This window comes from Pecten maximus, chromosome 3, assembly GCF_902652985.1.
Source record: "Pecten maximus chromosome 3, xPecMax1.1, whole genome shotgun sequence".
In the NCBI taxonomy this organism is placed as follows: Eukaryota; Metazoa; Mollusca; class Bivalvia; order Pectinida; family Pectinidae; genus Pecten; species Pecten maximus.
This window is the reverse complement of record NC_047017.1, coordinates 1,734,476-1,752,825: the sequence shown is the minus strand read 5'-3', so window position 1 is coordinate 1,752,825 and position 18,350 is coordinate 1,734,476. Positions and strand designations below refer to the sequence as shown.

At 34.1% G+C, this 18,350-nt stretch overlaps 1 protein-coding gene and 1 long non-coding RNA gene across 2 annotated transcripts; one reads left to right on the top strand and one right to left on the bottom strand.

Annotated features, from left to right (window-relative positions):
• The first annotated feature begins 7,608 nt into the window (after nucleotides 1-7,608).
• On the top strand, nucleotides 7,609-10,812 carry LOC117322920 (C-type lectin domain family 4 member E-like). Its single transcript, XM_033877884.1, has 4 exons — nucleotides 7,609-7,911; nucleotides 9,275-9,378; nucleotides 10,241-10,334; nucleotides 10,553-10,812. The coding sequence occupies exons 1-4, from the start codon at nucleotides 7,854-7,856 to the stop codon at nucleotides 10,780-10,782; spliced, it is 486 nt and encodes a 161-aa protein (XP_033733775.1). The 5' UTR covers nucleotides 7,609-7,853; the 3' UTR covers nucleotides 10,783-10,812.
• Nucleotides 10,813-11,923: 1,111 nt separating this feature from the next.
• Nucleotides 11,924-17,536, bottom strand: LOC117322919. Its single transcript, XR_004531618.1, has 4 exons — nucleotides 17,307-17,536; nucleotides 15,263-15,357; nucleotides 14,805-14,908; nucleotides 11,924-12,291 (listed from the first exon to the last, which is right to left on the bottom strand). It is a non-coding gene; the product is annotated as an uncharacterized LOC117322919 (long non-coding RNA).
• Nucleotides 17,537-18,350: the final 814 nt, after the last annotated feature.

The window sequence follows — 18,350 nt, the reverse complement described above, 5'->3', positions numbered from 1 at the left end:
GATCATGTTCCAGTAGTGGTCGTTAGTGTTTGGTGGACGATAAAAAGTACTAAGTAACATTTTCTGTGATTTCAGTTTTAATTCCAGCCACACACTTTCAATGTTCCTAATCTCGAGATCTTTACGCCGTTTTACTATTATTTTTTCCGAACAAAAACCGCCACACCGCCGCCAACTCGATCTGGTCTACTTTGACAAAAAGATGGATAAAAATCGTCGTGAATTAGATCACTCAACGTCTCGTTAATGGGGTTTAACCACGTTTTAGTGAATGCCAGCACGTCATACATATTAAGTTCAGTAAATAGCACGTCAATTTTAGGTAAAATGCTCTGTACGTTGTAATGTACAAGACTTGTATGTTCGTCAGCTGTAGTCGGACCTGGATTACTTTCGACATCGCCACATTGTACAAGGAGACCGTACAGAAATAAGAGGATGTCTAATAATAAAACAGAAATAAGCAAGACATACCAATATTTACGAACTTCAGGGACATGTGCTTTGTTTGGATCTTTTGTGATTACTGCATTGATATATAGAAAGATGCAAATAATCACGGATAAAGCTTTCCATCTAAATCGGAATATTAGGTTTGCCGCCAGCACAGTCAGTGGACCTAGTCGTTTATGTAAAGGTACGAAAACGGATTTGTCGTAGAAGGCGCCGATTTTGATTCGATAACATATCGCACCAGACGGCATCAGGTAATACCAGAAACGTAGAAGAGGTAAGACTATTTAGAAATCGCGTCCTCTGCGATATAGTATTTATATAGGCTTTGTGAATAATACATAATTTTACAAAACAAAAAAGCATTTATGATTTCAAGATCAGTACTCGGATGTAAAGCATTCCAACAACAACAGCAACAACTAAAATATGTACATTTTGTATGTATAAAAAGAAGCAAAAGAGGGAACATATGGAAACATTTCGCTCTACATGAAGAACATTCCTATTAATGAAGTTAGTCTCCACAAACATCTCGGTGTGTACATATCTGACAACGGCTCATGGAAAGACCATGTTCATTATGTAATTGACAAAGCATCCTCCAAGCTTAATCTCCTAAGGAAATTCAAATTTTCTCTTGACCGGCAATCACTTCAAACTCTGTATTTTTCCTTCATTCGTCCAGTTTTAGAATACGCCGACATTGTGTGGGATAATCTTACAGTAGCCCATACAAATATTTTAGAAAGCTTAAATCTAGAGGCCGCTAGAATTGTAACGGGAGGGACAAAGCTTACGAGTAGATCTATGTTGTACAACGAAACGGGGTGGGAAACTCTTGAAAAAAGACGTCAGACTCATAAACTTATACAGTTTCATAAAATGGTTCATGGTATGGTTCCCCCTTTCTTACAATACATCCTCCCAAATAGAAATTCCGATGTGCATACTCACGCTACTAGAGACGGAGGAAATTTTCGTCCTCTTCTTTGTCATACTTCTTTGTTTCAGAATTCTTTCATTCCCTCTGTCTTAAAATGTTGGAACCCTCTTCCGTCTGATGTAAAAACGAATCCGTCATTGCGAAAACTTATGAAACACTTGCATGGACCTTCCACCAAAGTACCATTATATTTCTCCTCTGGAAGCAGACAAGGTCAGATCCTCCATGCGAGACTAAGAATGGAATGTAGCTCCCTAAATAGCCACCTTTACTCGAAAGGCTTAGTCGATAGTCCTCTCTGTTCATGCGGGCTATCGAATGAAACACATTTCCACTATCTTTTGCGATGCCCACTATACGTAAATCTCCGAACGCCATACTTCAATCAGATCAATCAGTATCATTTAACTGAAAGGTTGTTACTATTTGGAGATGATAACCTCTCTTTCGAAGAAAATAAGGAATTGTTTACATGTATCCAAAAGTTTATAATTGATATTAAACGCTTTTGATTTCTTACATAATATGTTCGTTACTTTCATCACTTTGGTAATTACTACCTCAGAGAAAATCATAATCATGAAAGATTTGATGTAGTTAAATTAAGCTGGCAAGCCCACTGCACTTTCACCTAACCCCTCCTCCCTGCACACCCTCCCCTTCTAGTTAAAAATACTAAGGATAATATATGATCATATCTTCTTTCTTTTTTCTTTTCTCTCTCTCTTTCTCAGATTTCGTGTATTGCTGTCCATCTCAATAATGTAAATTCCAATTGAAGGAAGTGGACTAGTATAAGCTTTCAAGCTTGTTTCCATATCCTGTTTCTGTTTGTTGTTGTTACCAAAATGCTGTCATATACTCTACCAAAAGAAACGAAATAAAGTTTACATCAAACATTTTGCACCACAGAGTGGTTTAAGGTAAGTATTATTATTGTGAATTATACTTTGCTAGAGCAAGCCATTAGTCTATTTGTTTCATAACAAATCATATTCGATTGTCATACAGCAACTGATTGCAACACTCAAATAACGCTGCCAGAATTCAGCGTGCGGGATGACTACAGGTTTCAACTCTCTTTCAAAGTCCGTTGAGAGCTGAATCAAGAACAAGCTAAGAACCAGGATAACATAAAGGGTAAGTGAAGACAATCAGTAGCAGTAGTACTTATTTACAAGTTACATTTTATCTGTCATTCACTGGCATTTGTGTTTGAGACACCGCTCCTAATAAGGGTCATTGCTGGGACATGGCCGTGGGGTACAAGGTCGCTCTCACGTTGAATTGAAACCTTTTCACCAGAGAGATTTTTTATAAAGAGTTCCCCGTCAATCGACCAGGTTTGCAGGATCTTTTTGGACTTCACTAGATTTCTGGCATGGAAACAGATGGAGTTCCTAATCTTTGTAAGATCCTTATTTACCATTATGTTCTTACAAGACGGGATTTCCTAGAAATGTTTCCTCGCCATCATAAGACGGCGTTTTGCCTCGCGACTAGCCAACGGAGCAATGATTTGTCGTGGTTTGTTATTCCTCCGCGGTCCAACACGATGAGACCTAACAATGTCCTCTGGTTTGAGAACAGCACCAGGAAGTTTGCTGACCGCGTCAAGAATCATCTCTGTTGTGTTTTCAACTCCATTGGACTCCTGGAACCCAGAAAATCTGACACATTCCTTACGGCTGTATTGCTCAAGGTTATCTAATTTATTCGTCATTTTCAGATTTCAGTACATTGATTTCGGCTTTAAGGGGCACGGTTTCGTTGTTGATCATAGCCTGTATATCGGGTAATATCAAATTGCGTACACTGAGAGCAATTCGCTGAATGTCAATGTCAGACAGGCTGAATGCGGAAGGTTGAGGGCCGGGGGTTGACATTAGTTGAGGTGCGAGGTTTGGAACTGGGAAACACCTTGGGAGGGGGGCATCATGGGCGATCCTTGAAAATTGAGTTGCTGAGGCGGGATATAGTTCATAGCCATGACCGGACTTTGATTATTCGTAGTCAAATAACTACCATTTAAAATGGCACCGTTATTAATTAATGAACTATCGAGATTATTTTGTTTGGTGATCTCGATTTAGACGACGATGTAGCTTGGTGTGGACGTTCTCTTTTACCAGTGTTTATTATAATGATCATGGTACATTAACAATAAGGATGGATAGTATTGCAACAGCAATACAAAGTCCCCTGTCTGAGCTAGGACTGCACCTATTTATTTCCCATTTTTATAACTACATGATATACTGATCATGTATACCAAGTTTCGTTAAAATCGGTGTAGTACTTTGGGATGAGTTGTCCGGACAAGCCTCAACCAATGAGAAGCCCGCGGCCATTTTGAAAAATGTTTTTTTTTTTTTTTTTAAATAATGAATTCACAACTACATGTTATACTGATCATGTATACCAAGTTTCGTTAAAATCGGAGTAGTACTTTAGAAGGAGTTAGCCAACATTCTGAAATTTACCTGTATTACCTGGCCAACATTTCAAGTTTTACACCTAAGTGAGTTTCAGCTATAGTCTGTTCATACTTTCCATGAAAGAACTATGAAAATGACAAGTTGAATAAGACTTATATAATAAAGATTTAAATGAGTTTATGTAAGGTACTTATCATAATAAATCTTAGATGTTTGCGGTAAATACTTAAACCATACTCAATTTCTTTTAATCAACGAAATCAAATGATTTCTATTCCCTGCATACCAGTATTTTTAAAATTATATCAAACTAGCAGCGGATGTGTTTCTTAATCATGAGGTAAAGCAAGGTTGCCGTGAAGAAGTTTGTGCTATTCCAACTACTATTGATGAGGTGACGTTAGTGACATAATACCAAAAATTTCAATATAATGTCAGTCCTAAAACTAATCGATTCAAATTATTTACCCTCTGTTGTACGTTTCCAAAACTTTCCTTTTTGCCGTGATGAATCTCTTAAGAAGGCAACACATGTTTAAGACTTACATTGTAGGTGTATGGCTCACTCCAAATCTTAACTTTTCGTTACATGTTTGATAAGTGGTTGGTAAGGCCATGCCAATATTTGGATTTTTAAAAAGTAGTTGCAGGCCATTTACAAACGTGTCTCTTATCCGCTCTTTGTACATAAGTATGGTACGCATTCAGTTGGAATACTGCTCTGAAGTATGGTCACCATATCAAACAACACTCATACACAGGTTGAAGTAGTACAAAGAAAGTTTTTAAAGTTTCTGCATTAAATCAAAATTAAACTATAATAGTCTACCTTACTTGCAAATATGTATCAACTTTCCTAGTCTGGAATGTAGACGTAAATTCATATATTTAATATGTTGATTCAAATCTTTACGCAGCCTGCTTGTTTGAACTTTTAGTTGTTTCACAGGAGAAATTACCTTTTAAAATTCCGGATTAATGTAAGAAAATATCCTAATTGATTCTAACTACCTTGGGCATGTTTCTGACAGGTTTTTAACATCTTACTTGAAAGATTTAAGTTGGACTTGGAGATTTGGTCTTAGAATTAGTTTTTTTTGCTGTTCATAATATGATTGTCTAGATGATATTTATTTAGGCCATCAATTCTGTTTTACATGTGTATGATCTTTATATACTGTATTTGTTCTTACTATGTATTTCATTTACTCTTATGGTATATTTTATCAATTTGTTATCAATTCTGCAATTGGACCTTTTGATCGGTTGAAATTGAATAAAATAAGAAATAACGCAATAGAAATAGATCACAATGACATCATTATTAAAGTTTGAAGTTTTATGAAGAAGTCTATAGCCTTACCTGTAATTATCTCCTATTGTTCTTCCTTTCACACATAGTATCACTTGGCCAACAAAATACCTTACCTGTATACCTCAAAATTCAGAATGTTGGCTAAGTGAGAAGACACCACAGACAGACGGTCAGACGGAGGGACAGACGGACGGACGGAGGGTAAACCTAAAGTCCCCCCGTTTTTCAAACGGCAGGGGACTAATAAGCATACAGCAATACGCGTGCAGTATCAAGGGTCACAGGTGAGTTGTTTATCGATCTATAAATAGGCACCAAAACGTACTGGTAACAGATAACGTGGACATAGCAGAAAGTGACACAAAATCAGTATAAGAAATGTTATAAGATATTGTAGCATCTAAATACAGACATTTTACCAACGTTCCTCCTCCACACTGCTACCTCAGCGACTCCTGGTAAAAGTAAAGTCATAGAGAACAGTTCAAACAATTAAAAGGCTTCTTCAAAACACTCATGATCTATACTTGCCCTTTTTAGCATATTGTGCAACTCCATTGCGAAATTGATTAATTTCCTGAGAATTATTGTTTGGAATGAAACTACGGATGGAACTACGGACAACGTTTATTGAAAACACCCTCATCTGGCGATGGCCTGACCTTGAGGAAGTAAACAGACAAGGCCAAATAGAAAGAGAGTTTTTAAGTTCATCAACACGTTAGGAGCCTGTTCGGACTTGTGACTGCTATAGACACTTGTGGGCATAACTGCATAGATCTGTATCTGTATCGTTACGTCGCAGGTCCCAATTCTGGTTTTTGCGCGACGGAGAGAGAGAGGGGCAATGCCTTTATTGGCACTGCTTTGATAGGGATACTTTGAATCCTTCAACTGTTTTGGCGCACACAACCTCATCTTCCAGATGATTCCAGTCAACTACTGTTTTTATGAAGAAAGAGTTTTTGTAAGGATTTTGGTTTTTTTGGTTTACTGTTTTTGGTTGCATATTTGTCCTCCATGTTTGTTGATATGAAGTTGCCCAAGTTTCGTGGTGTTCTGATGGCTCTTTTAGGTCTAGATTTTTTTTGTAGGAAAGCAGATGGTGGTATGACTGGTACCAGCCCCTCGACAATTTTAAACATATAGAAATTGTCGAGGGGCTGGTACCAGCCATACCACCATCTGCTTTCCTACAAAGTGTATGGTTATTTTGTTCAATATCTCTGAACCAAATAGGCCTTCTTTGATCCAATTGAAACTTGTATTTTACGCATGTTTTTCCGAAATTACCAAACAACTTAACACATTAAATGTCAAAATTAAGGCCAATGGTTAGCCATTATTCATATAAAAAATTGATCAAGTTACTGCTGTTCCATTGCACAGAGTATTGATTTACAGGCTTGTAAAATATCACTGGATTTGCTATTTACATGAACCTTAAGAACACGGAAACCATTTTATGATTCCGTCAAATGTTACTCCAGTTTTTATTAACAACGGCGCATGCTAGGTAACAGTTAATTACATAAATGATTTACGCACTTCGTTAACAGCACTAAGGATGATCACGCTTACCATTATTGGTATACAGATGACAATAATGATGAGATTTCATATCACTACAATCAGTGCTTTGCCAACCGTACCATGGTGTATTAATCAAGCTGTGTACTTTTCTAATTTTGATAGATGCGCTCTATTAAGACCCTTATGAAATATACATATGAATAAATTTTAGGGGGATTAACTTTATATTATCTGAAAAATAAACGAACGATAGCGATGTGACATAAATCGTGAGAGTTAATTGCTGACATGTACTGATTTCAGCGAGAGAAATAAAGCATGGCATGTGCACGTGGTAGGCGTACGTTGATAGGATATATGAAAGTACTTTACTGTCCATTTATAACACGTACTTCATACGTGATTACTCAAGTTATACGAGTATACATTTTCTACGAACAACATATGTCCCCATATAAGCATGGTTTATTCTATGGCTATCACCAAGCGTGATATCTCTTTACTATGGTGTTCCGTTTGGGCCAAATTTCCAATATCGCTTCTTCGCTCCGGCGACCTATACGCGAAGGAGCGAAGACACGAAAACACGATGACGAAGGAGCAAAGGAGCGAAAACATGATTATGAAGGAGCAAAGGAGCGAAAACATGATTGCGAAGGAGCGATAGAAATTCGCACCTTCGCCATCGTGTTTTCGCTCCTTGGCTTCTTCGCTCCTTCGCTCATTCGACATCGTGTTTTCGCTCCTTGGCTTCTTCTCGTTTAGGTCGAAGGAGCGATGGAGCGAGGGAGCGATATTAGAAATTTTGCCCTAACGGAACACCATACTTTACATTGTGGTATTTTAGTTAGCTAACCTAACCGAGGATAATACCGAATGTCCAATAGGGTCATTTAGAACAATCAAATGTGGTATAGGATGCAGGCGGAAATTAGTTTAATTTTACAAACTATATATCATTAAGGCGTTATTTAAACATTCTGATTGCATTGCTCTGAACAATTTACAGATGTAAATGTCAAGTGGTGTCTTCCTGTAGCAGTGGAAACAATAGAGCCTCGTTTTTTTGTTGTTGCACATTTACATATTTAACGTCCATACATGCGTTAAGTACCATATCGAGCGCGGTAGTCGGAAAACCTTACATCGCATCGACGTTTATCACAAGATGGAGAATTGTTTCAAATTTGCCCTAGTGGCCAGTCTGTGTATAGTTATACACTTCGGTAAGTCTGATTTAACTTATCGTGTTTTCATTAATGAGTACTTTTACTGACTCTCGGGTGACCTGGTATTATATGATATTGTATGAGTATGACGACGGAGAACGATAGATAAACTGAAACCTTTTGGACAAGAAATTTGAATTAAAGTGTCGGTGAAGTCATGTATAGTGTACATTTCATTGAACAAATCCATGTTTCTATTACATGTACCAGAATTATTGTGTTCTAACGTTGAATGTCTAATATCGAATAGTTAGATTGATTTTACATGAACAACTATGGTTAACATGTTATATTAGATATTTGTTTTTACATGAGGAAAGTAACATTGAGTGAGTGAGTGAGTGAGTGAGTGAGTGAGTGAGTGAGTGAGTGAGTGAGTGAGTGAGTGAGTGAGTGAGTGAGTGAGTGAGTGAGTGAGTGAGTGAGTGAGTGAGTGAGTGAGTGAGTGAGTGAGTGAGTGAGTGAGTGAGTGAGTGAGTGAGTGAGTGAGTGAGTGAGTGAACAAATAAACTCTTACTGAAGTATTCATATCTACGTAATATCTTCATAGCAAAAAGATATATAGCGGATGTCCAGTTTTTAGGAAGCTATCAGAACAGAGTAGAATCTGTGTGGGTGATGACAACATGTTATTCATATAAATTTATTGCGTTAAAACACCCCTTTCTGAAATTTTGTATCGGTTTGCTGAAGCCACATACTCATACGGCATGAAACAGCTGTAATACTACTGTGATAGCATCCATTCATTTTGTTTCATATTTGTGGATTTCATTTCAAGATAGAACATTTCTTGGAAATGTTGTTCCACATACAGTTCTTCTGTTATCATATAAACTTTTCCACGGCGATTAACTTGTCGATTAAAACAACTTTACTTACGAACAATGTCATCATATTGCATCAACTTCAGAGAAGGTCTGTACACACAATAGGATGTTTCATAATTCAATGTATGCATAGGTAAATTTGGGTTCTATATATATAATTTGTGTGATATCATTCTCCGAGATATTCATATAAATTATTGCAGTATGCTATAAAAATCCCGATAATCAAGGAAGCATACAACACATAGAAGGCATGTTTTCAAGAAGAATTTAGTTAAGGCAAATAAAGAAATGTGTAATTATTACATGTATTAATATTTATTCATATATGATTTTAAAATTATTTCTATATGTGTCACGTAATCTTGATAATTATCTTTCCTAGAATCGAATTTGATATTTGTGGATTAAAACTTTACCTTCAACAATTGTCATCCTGTTATTGAACGGATTTCGTCAAATCTTCAAATTTTTACTTGTTTATATCTAAGTTGTTCCTTTTAAAGACCTATTATGTCTTTCTTGACTAGCTCAAGCATCTCGCTGCCCTTTAAGTGAGCAGGATCAGTGGAAGGAGTTCCGGAATTCCTGCTACTTTTTCAGCGAAACGTCGACAACTTGGCAGTCGGCCAAGGTAAGATTAATATAACAACATTTTCTTACAGCTCAAGCAATGATATAACATCCATATACATTGACAACGTCATCAATTTCGACACACATTTCATCGGACATTGATGGAGGGATGAATTGTTTTTGCAACGTAAAAGCCACATAACAATTTGATATGTTTAAGTATGTAAGCCTTTACCGTGAACAAGGATAGCTCAACCCTTGTGAAAAAGCTCTTTCTTACACTCGGGCCGAGATATCCATGTCCACTGAAAAAAACCCATGTCAGATCATTTTAATCAATGTCTAGTACTGGAATATTTACAAATTTGACTGTGTAAGTATCGTTACTTTATCATTCATTTTAACAGTTGGCCTCAAAATACTTTTGAACATCTTAATCTATTTGAATATCAAATCACATCACCGGGGATTCTGTATTCTTATTTCGATTGTACAAACAGAATAGAATTACATGCTTTTCCCCGTACATATATCACGGGTGTGTTTTAGGATTGGTACAGTAGAACCATGCCATATCGGAAATCTTAAATAAAAACCAAGAACATTTTAAATATCTGTTTCTCAGTCGTTATATTCACTTAAATTTACTGTACTTCCTGATTTCATGTCCAAATTGGTTTAAGTTCTCGATGGACGTTCACCCTTTCAGAAAAAAAATGAACATGACTTGAAAAAAGTAATAACATATCCTAATAATATATCACATTTTATACGTTTTTATGAAACTAGTTAAGTTTCAGACTTCCAAACATATGATTTAATTTCTTCCACTGGATAAAGTATAATTGATTTTCATCAAAACAATTAATTTTATCATTTAATCATACAATTTTATAATATTGATAATTTTCCTCACTTAGGAATCCTGTGAAGAGAATGGAAGTCACCTCGTTGACATTTTGTCACGGGGAGAAAACGAATTTATCCACCAGAGACTGAATACCTACCGATACAGTAAGTAAACCTGCCAAAAAGACAGCGTAAGCTTTTTGTTAACTTGGGATTTCTCCCAATTCAATTTTGTTTATGTTTCCACAGTGTTGTTTTTATTTCACTTCAATTCACCAGCATTTCCGAAGCCAGTATTGTCTCTCAAATGTTGTTACTTAAAGCAACTTGTTCACATAGCATATTTTACATGATATCGAACTAAGCGAATGATTTATTTATAGGTGAAGACTACTACATTGGGGCAACCGATCGACAACATGAGGGTTATTTCGTGTGGGAAAGCACTAGGAGTGCACTCGGATATAAGAACTGGAACGTTGGTGAACCAAACCAGCATCTGGGCACTCCTGAAAATTGTGCTGAAATCAAAACCGATAATGGGAAATGGAATGATGTCCCCTGTGATATCGTGATGCGTTTTATTTGTAAACGTCCGGTATCCAGAGAGTAATAAACTGAAATATTTGTTTCTCACCATAAATTGTGTTTGCTTGTTGTATTTGCTACAAAAAAAAAACAAAAAACAAAACAAAAAACCCAACAAAAACAAACAATCAAAAACCAGTTAAAACAAAAACAAAAATGTTTTTCAAATGGTCGTTAATATCAAGACGCTACAATATCTTTCGCAAAACTATTATGTAGAACGTAGTATATGGCATATCAAGAACAAGTCTGATGAAATTAATTAAACATATCAAGCTCATTTGTTTTATTCGTTACTTATTTTTGTTTACTTATAACCTTCTCATCTCAGTATACGTAAACCAGGCTGGCCGCCTTTGCGATGATAGATAGTCACACGTAGGTTAATTCTAGTGATATGGTAGAAAGATGTGTATTTCGTCATCGATAATGACGTTCGTAACAGTTCAAAGAAACATTTATCAATGCAATAAAACAATCTTCACCAGTTCCCCAAATCAAATGAAACGAAGGTTAATGTTGTTGATTGTAAAAGGGGCTAATTTTCATAATCACGGCACTATTTGTAACGTGCTTTTAGGAAATCTCTGAAAGGATTTAATGTTGGATTTTTAAACAAGACACTTCTCAGAAATTGTTACATGTACTTATTATTGTTTTACATGTATGAGGTACACAATATAATTTCATGACGTTAGTAAAAGACTTAACCATCTAGTTTGAAATTTCTTTAAATTGTCCGTTATAAACAAGGTATTTTGATAAACGGACGTTGCAATATGAATTACCAACAGAGGATTTGGCATATCTTGATTATCAATTTCTCTTCCTGGATTTTACCTAAATTTCAATTGGTGGGTGTCGTCGATGAAGCAGAGGAATTTATGAACAATTCCTTAACATTTCATGACCACATGGTCTGATTCTCCTGGTACTTTTAGAGTTTTTCCATGTAAGTCTATATTTGGATCATATCTGCCTTCGTTTTATCATTCTGAATTAGAATTGCGTTTATGTGTCACTTTTCTCCGATATCTAAAACAAAATATTGTAAGATGCCACAACTCAACCCTACTGCAATTAGGAAGTATTCGATTTGAGCTTGAGCATAAACATATTATTACTTCGATTGAAAATGCGAAATGATCAACAAAATTACGCATGTATTTGTTTACTTATGATGTTTTATTTTTCTGTTTACAAACAAAGGACATAGGATATAACGCCATTATCACAACAAATTAAAATATGTTACTTAAAAATGACGTCATAAAATGTGTTACGAGCAGAGAAAAGCGCCTGTCTCGCGCTAGAGTTCCATCCTACAAACAAAACGCTGTTCCTCGGAGCATGGAATGTCGTTCCACTTTCCGTTAGTTGTACTGATTTCTGAGCAGTCCTCGCCGGTACCCGCATCGTTCGGTTCGTTATGTGACCAGTTCGTATAGTAGTCATTCAAGTCCATGTCCTTTTGTTCCCAAGCGAACCTTCCTTCATGACCCGCATCAGTGGCTCCCAATGTGATAAAAATGGACTTCAGAAAGAACAAAATAAAGACAAATTACTACCGGCTTCCCCAAAAAGTAAGTTTAGAGATATTTGTGTATCTGATAAACATGCTGATATCTGAAATTTAGATCTATTTGATAATTACATTAAAATAATATGAAATATTCCATTTCAATTTTGTATCATTTTTTGTTTTTTGTTTTGTTTTGTTGTTGTTGTAATTGTTCACTTATTGACAAAAGAGGGTTCCAGAAGATTGTACTAAAATGCTGATTAACATATTTAAACATTGCATGATGCATTACTCTATAAACTATTATCTCTGCATAAAATATGACTCATATCAACATTTAGTACAACTCATATCAACATTTAGTACAACTCATATCAACATTTAGTATTACTCATATCAACATTTAGTATAACTCATATCAACATTTAGTACTACTCATATCAACAGTATTACTCATATCAACATTTAGTACAACTCATATCAACATTTAGTACAACTCATATCAACATTTAGTATTACTCATATCAACATTTAGTATTACTCATATCAACATTTAGTATAACTCATATCAACATTTAGTATAACTCATATCAACATTTAGTATTACTCATATCAACATTTAGTATAACTCATATCAACATTTAGTATAACTCATATCAACATTTAGTATAACTCAAACCAACATTTAGTATAACTCATATCAACATTTAGTATAACTCAAACCAACATTTAGTATTACTCATATCAACATTTAGTATAACTCATATCAACATTTAGTATTACTCAAACCAACATTTAGTATTACTCAAACCAACATTTAGTATAACTCAAACCAACATTTAGTATAACTCAAACCAACATTTAGTATAACTCATATCAACAGTATTACTCATATCAACATTTAGTATTACTCAAACCAACATTTAGTATAACTCAAACCAACATTTAGTATAACTCAAACCAACATTTAGTATAACTCATATCAACAGTATAACTCATATCAACATTTAGTATAACATATATCAACTTTTCGTATAACTCATATCAACATTTAGTATAACTCATATCAACATTTAGTATAACTCATATCAACATTTAGTACTACTCATATCAGCAGTATAACTCATATCAACATTTAGTATAACATATATCAACTTTTCGTATAACTCATATCAACATTTCGTATAACTCACATCAACATTTAGTAATAAATATTACTCATATCAACATTTAGTATTACTCATATCAACATTTAGTACAACTCATATCAACATTTCGTATAACTCATATCAACATTTCGTATTACTCATGTCAACATTTAGTAAATATTACTCATATCAACATTTAGTATTGCTCATATCAACATTTAGTATAACTCATATCAATATTTAGTACTACTCATATCAACATTTAGTATTACTCATATCAACATTTAGTACAACTCATATCAACATTTAGTACAACTCATATCAACATTTAGTATTACTCATATCAACATTTAGTAAATATTACTCATATCAACATTTAGTATTACTCATATCAACATTTAGTAAATATTACTCATATCAACATTTAGTATTACTCATATCAACATTTAGTAAATATTACTCATATCAACATTTAGTATTACTCATATCAACATTTAGTAAATATTACTCATATCAACATTTAGTATAACTCATATCAACATTTAGTATTGCTCATATCAATATTTAGTATAATTCATATCAACATTTAGTATAATTCATATCAACATTTAGTATTACTCATATCAACATTTAGTAAATATTACTCATATCAACATTTAGTATAACTGATATCAACATTTAGTATTACTCATATCAACATTTAGTATAACTCATATCAACATTTAGTACTACTCATATCAACATTTAGTATAATTCATATCAACATTTAGTATAACTCATATCAACAGTATTACTCATATCAACATTTAGTAAATATTACCCATATCAACATTTAGTATAACTGATATCAACATTTAGTATTACTCATATCAACATTTAGTATTACTCATATCAACATTTAGTATAACTGATATCAACATTTAGTATTGCTCATATCAACATTTAGTATTGCTCATACCAACATTTAGTATAATTCATATCAACATTTAGTATAACTCATATCAACAGTATTACTCATATCAACATTTAGTATTACTCATATCAACATTTAGTATTACTCAAACCAACATTTAGTAAATATTACTCATATCAACATTTAGTATAACTCATATCAACATTTAGTATAACTCATATCAACATTTAGTATTACTCATATCAACATTTAGTAATAAATATTACTCATATCAACATTTAGTATAACTCATATCAACATTTAGTAAATATTACTCAAACCAACATTTAGTATAACTGAATATCAACATTTAGTATTACTCATATCAACATTTAGTAATAAATATTACTCATATCAACATTTAGTATAACTCATATCAACATTTAGACAACTATGAACCTTAGGTTATATTAATAATTACTTACTATAATTGTAAGTGTTCAGTCTATCCCGTAATAAATGCATTTTCTGTCGCGGACAGGATATACGCAAGCTTCGCATCGACACCAGGAATAATATGACAAAAATACTGTAAGAGAATCGAAAACATTTACATACATGACCCGAGCGTGCATTTATGAAAATACATATAACACAAAAATATCTTCAGATCATACTTACTAAAAAAAATATATTTATCCCACTTTTGACGTTATATTTTCCTGTTGACAAGTACCCGTAACCACTGTGTAATTCATTTGAAAGAACAGTTTCAATAAATTGCAATGTATTATGTCAGGGTTAAATTGATTTGAATTACAAGTCTCCATTATTTTTAGCGTTTGTTTAGTATATAACTTCAGTGTTTTGATGCAACCCATACAAGAATCACTTTGAATTATATCTTTATAAAGTAGCAGTGAATTTTTCGTTAAAAGCTTACCGCGGCACTATCCCAGGAAAGAGATTCTTCGCTGAAAAAGAAACAGCTGTTTCCAAGTCGTTTCCACTCTTCGTCCGGACATTCGTCGCTTAATCCTCAAGACGAGAGAAAATGCTTTTAAATAATATACACATGTAACAGTTTCATTAAGGTAAATACATGGTTATATCGATGGAGAAATGCGATTGGTTCGGACATACACAATTTAAAAATCAGTATTAGAGATATACACAGTACTCATTTTTTTAAATATTTTTTTCCAGATTAATAAGTGAAGAGATCTTCGATATTAGACAATAATTCAATCTTCAATAACATGCATAACACAAACACAATTAGTTATTGGCTACGTATACAGCGGATATATTCATATGTCGTTGTCATTAATTACCTAGATAATGCTATTTCATTGCCATTAATAACCTAGATAATGGTAATGCTATGTCATTGTCATTAATTACCCAGATAATGCTAATTGACTTCCATTAATAACCTAGATAATGCTATTTCATTGCCATTAATAACCTAGATAATGCTAATTGACTTCCATTAATTACCTAGATAATGCTAATTGACTTCCATTAATTACCTAGATAATGCTATTTCACTTCCTTCCACTATTAACCTAGATAATGCTATTTTACTTCGATTAATTACCTAGATAATGATATCCCATTGCCATTAATTATCTAGATATTGCTATTTCACTACCATTAATTACGTAGATAATGCTATTCCATTTCTATTAATAACCTAGATAATGCTATTTACTACCATCAATTACATAGATAAGTCTATGCGTATGTCATTAATTACCTAGTTAATGCTATGCCACTGTCATTAATTACCTAGATAATGCTATTTGACTACCATTAATTATTTAGATAATGTTATTTTATCACCATTAATTACCTAGTTAATGCTATTTCACTGCCATTAGGTTCAATTTATTCAGTTTCTACTGACCGGGCTTTTTGTACTGTCCTCCGTTGCCTTTAATTGTTATTTCTATGTACTTTCAATGTAGTTTGTACAATAGCCATTGTGTCACGCATTTTCAGATAAACTGGAAAGCATGCAGTTCTTCAACACAATAGTTTCTGAAAGTTGGGTACTATCTGAAGAGTTGACTGCCCTATTTTTCGTCGAGTCCGCATTGTCTAAGATATTATAAACATATTCTTCCACGCCGCCAGAGACAGTGACCGAACCTTTGAGCTAGATGACACATTTGTAAATCTGTCTATCTACCAAGAAATATATCTTTCAAAATTAACCTCAGCTTCCTGCTAAATAGGCTTTACGCACACAGTGCCTACTTAATCATTAATTCCTAGTAATGGTTAGCATGTACACTGTATACTGTACATGTGTATAATGGCCAGGAAATTAAAATTTAATGAAATAATACTTAATAACAAACCAACTAACAACCGCATCCGTTCACAAGAAGCCAAGCACAAACACAAACACACACATACACTACACACATGCCTTTCGCAGATAGGAGAGGCCTTCCTTAACCAAAGCTGTTGATAGGACGTTCAGCAATGGAAAACAACATTTGATTCGCACTGCAGATCTTGTTAAATTGTGTATATATTCAAATTAACTTGTCAGAGTTGAACGAAAATTAAGCTAGAAAGAATAGGGATGTAACCACTTCAATTAAGCTTCTTTACTGCTAAAGTGATTTGCTGTATGTGAAATTTCGCTTTCTGTAAAAGGAAAAATCCAGTTACATTAACATTCAATATTACGTCATATGACCATCATTGTGACTCTCAAATCTCCCTAACATAATGAAAGCTCGAATTACGAAACAAAATCTTCCTCAAATCAAATACCTCATTTTTGGAACTGAAAAATAAACCTGCTAGAAATATGCTGCTCTTAGTTTTTGTCCCATAGATGTGGCCAGGCGAAGGAATGATATTGACAATCTTCATCAATGAATAATGGTTTTGGCAGATATAGCAATAACGGCAAATATCACAGTTACTAAAACATCATTATATAAACATCTTAACTACGATAGACTTACCAAGTGTGAAACACCAGCAAAGGAGCAAGAAGCCGATTATACCCGCCATGTTGTTCTCCACACAAAGTCAACAGGTCAGTCGTGGGGGAGCCAAACTATGTCTCTGTTTCAGCAGCAAGTCGAGATAAGTTTACATGACGGATTCAGTTTCCAACGCTCTTTGAGTGGTCGTGTGGAATCATTTAAGGCTTTAAACTTATCATTGACTAATCATATAATCGTTATACTTTTATCAGGGGTTCGCTATGTGACACGGATTGTAATAGGTTTATAAGTAATGGCGATGGGAAGGCAACAACAGTACTTAGCATTTTTCATACAGTGAGCATAATGATAAATAATAACATGATTACTATATAATTTGGAATTGGAATTGCAGACAAACAAAATAGGACAGCAAAATTGTTCTTCGACAATAAAACCTTATTATTTCGACGATAAATATCAGTTTCCAGTAACACGCTGGCCGCTCGAAGTAACAGGTTATCTCGTTTTGTGACACATGTAAAATGCGCTATAATACATGTCAACTGTATCTTTAAACCATCAGGCCCAGTTGTTCAAAAGGTGATTAGCTGAAACACTTGATTAGTGAAAATCTCATTTCTCCTATTTCAAATCATATATGTGTGTATATCCTTCAAAATCAGCTGATATGAAGAGACTGGTAGGTGTTATAGTTATTAGAAAATTTTGTTTTAGAAAATAAGTTTTACCATAAATTATTTGATTAGAATTTTAATATTGTTGTTTAACTGTGATTAGCCTGATCACCTTTTGAAGAACTGGTCCCAGATCCGTGAGTATGGGAAAGTTGAACGGGTCTACAATAACCTTGTGAGAAGTGTTAAAAGGAGTTCAAATTACAGATTCAACATCCGTTTTACTGCGATAAAAAATAACAGTATAACGCAATTATTGTTGGAAAGTAAACCAAACTTTCTCTAGATGTGTAGCCACTTCAAGGAAATTTGATCTATGAATGTGGTTCACACTTTTATAAAGTTTTAAAACTTAATGCCGACAACAATGCACACAGCATTC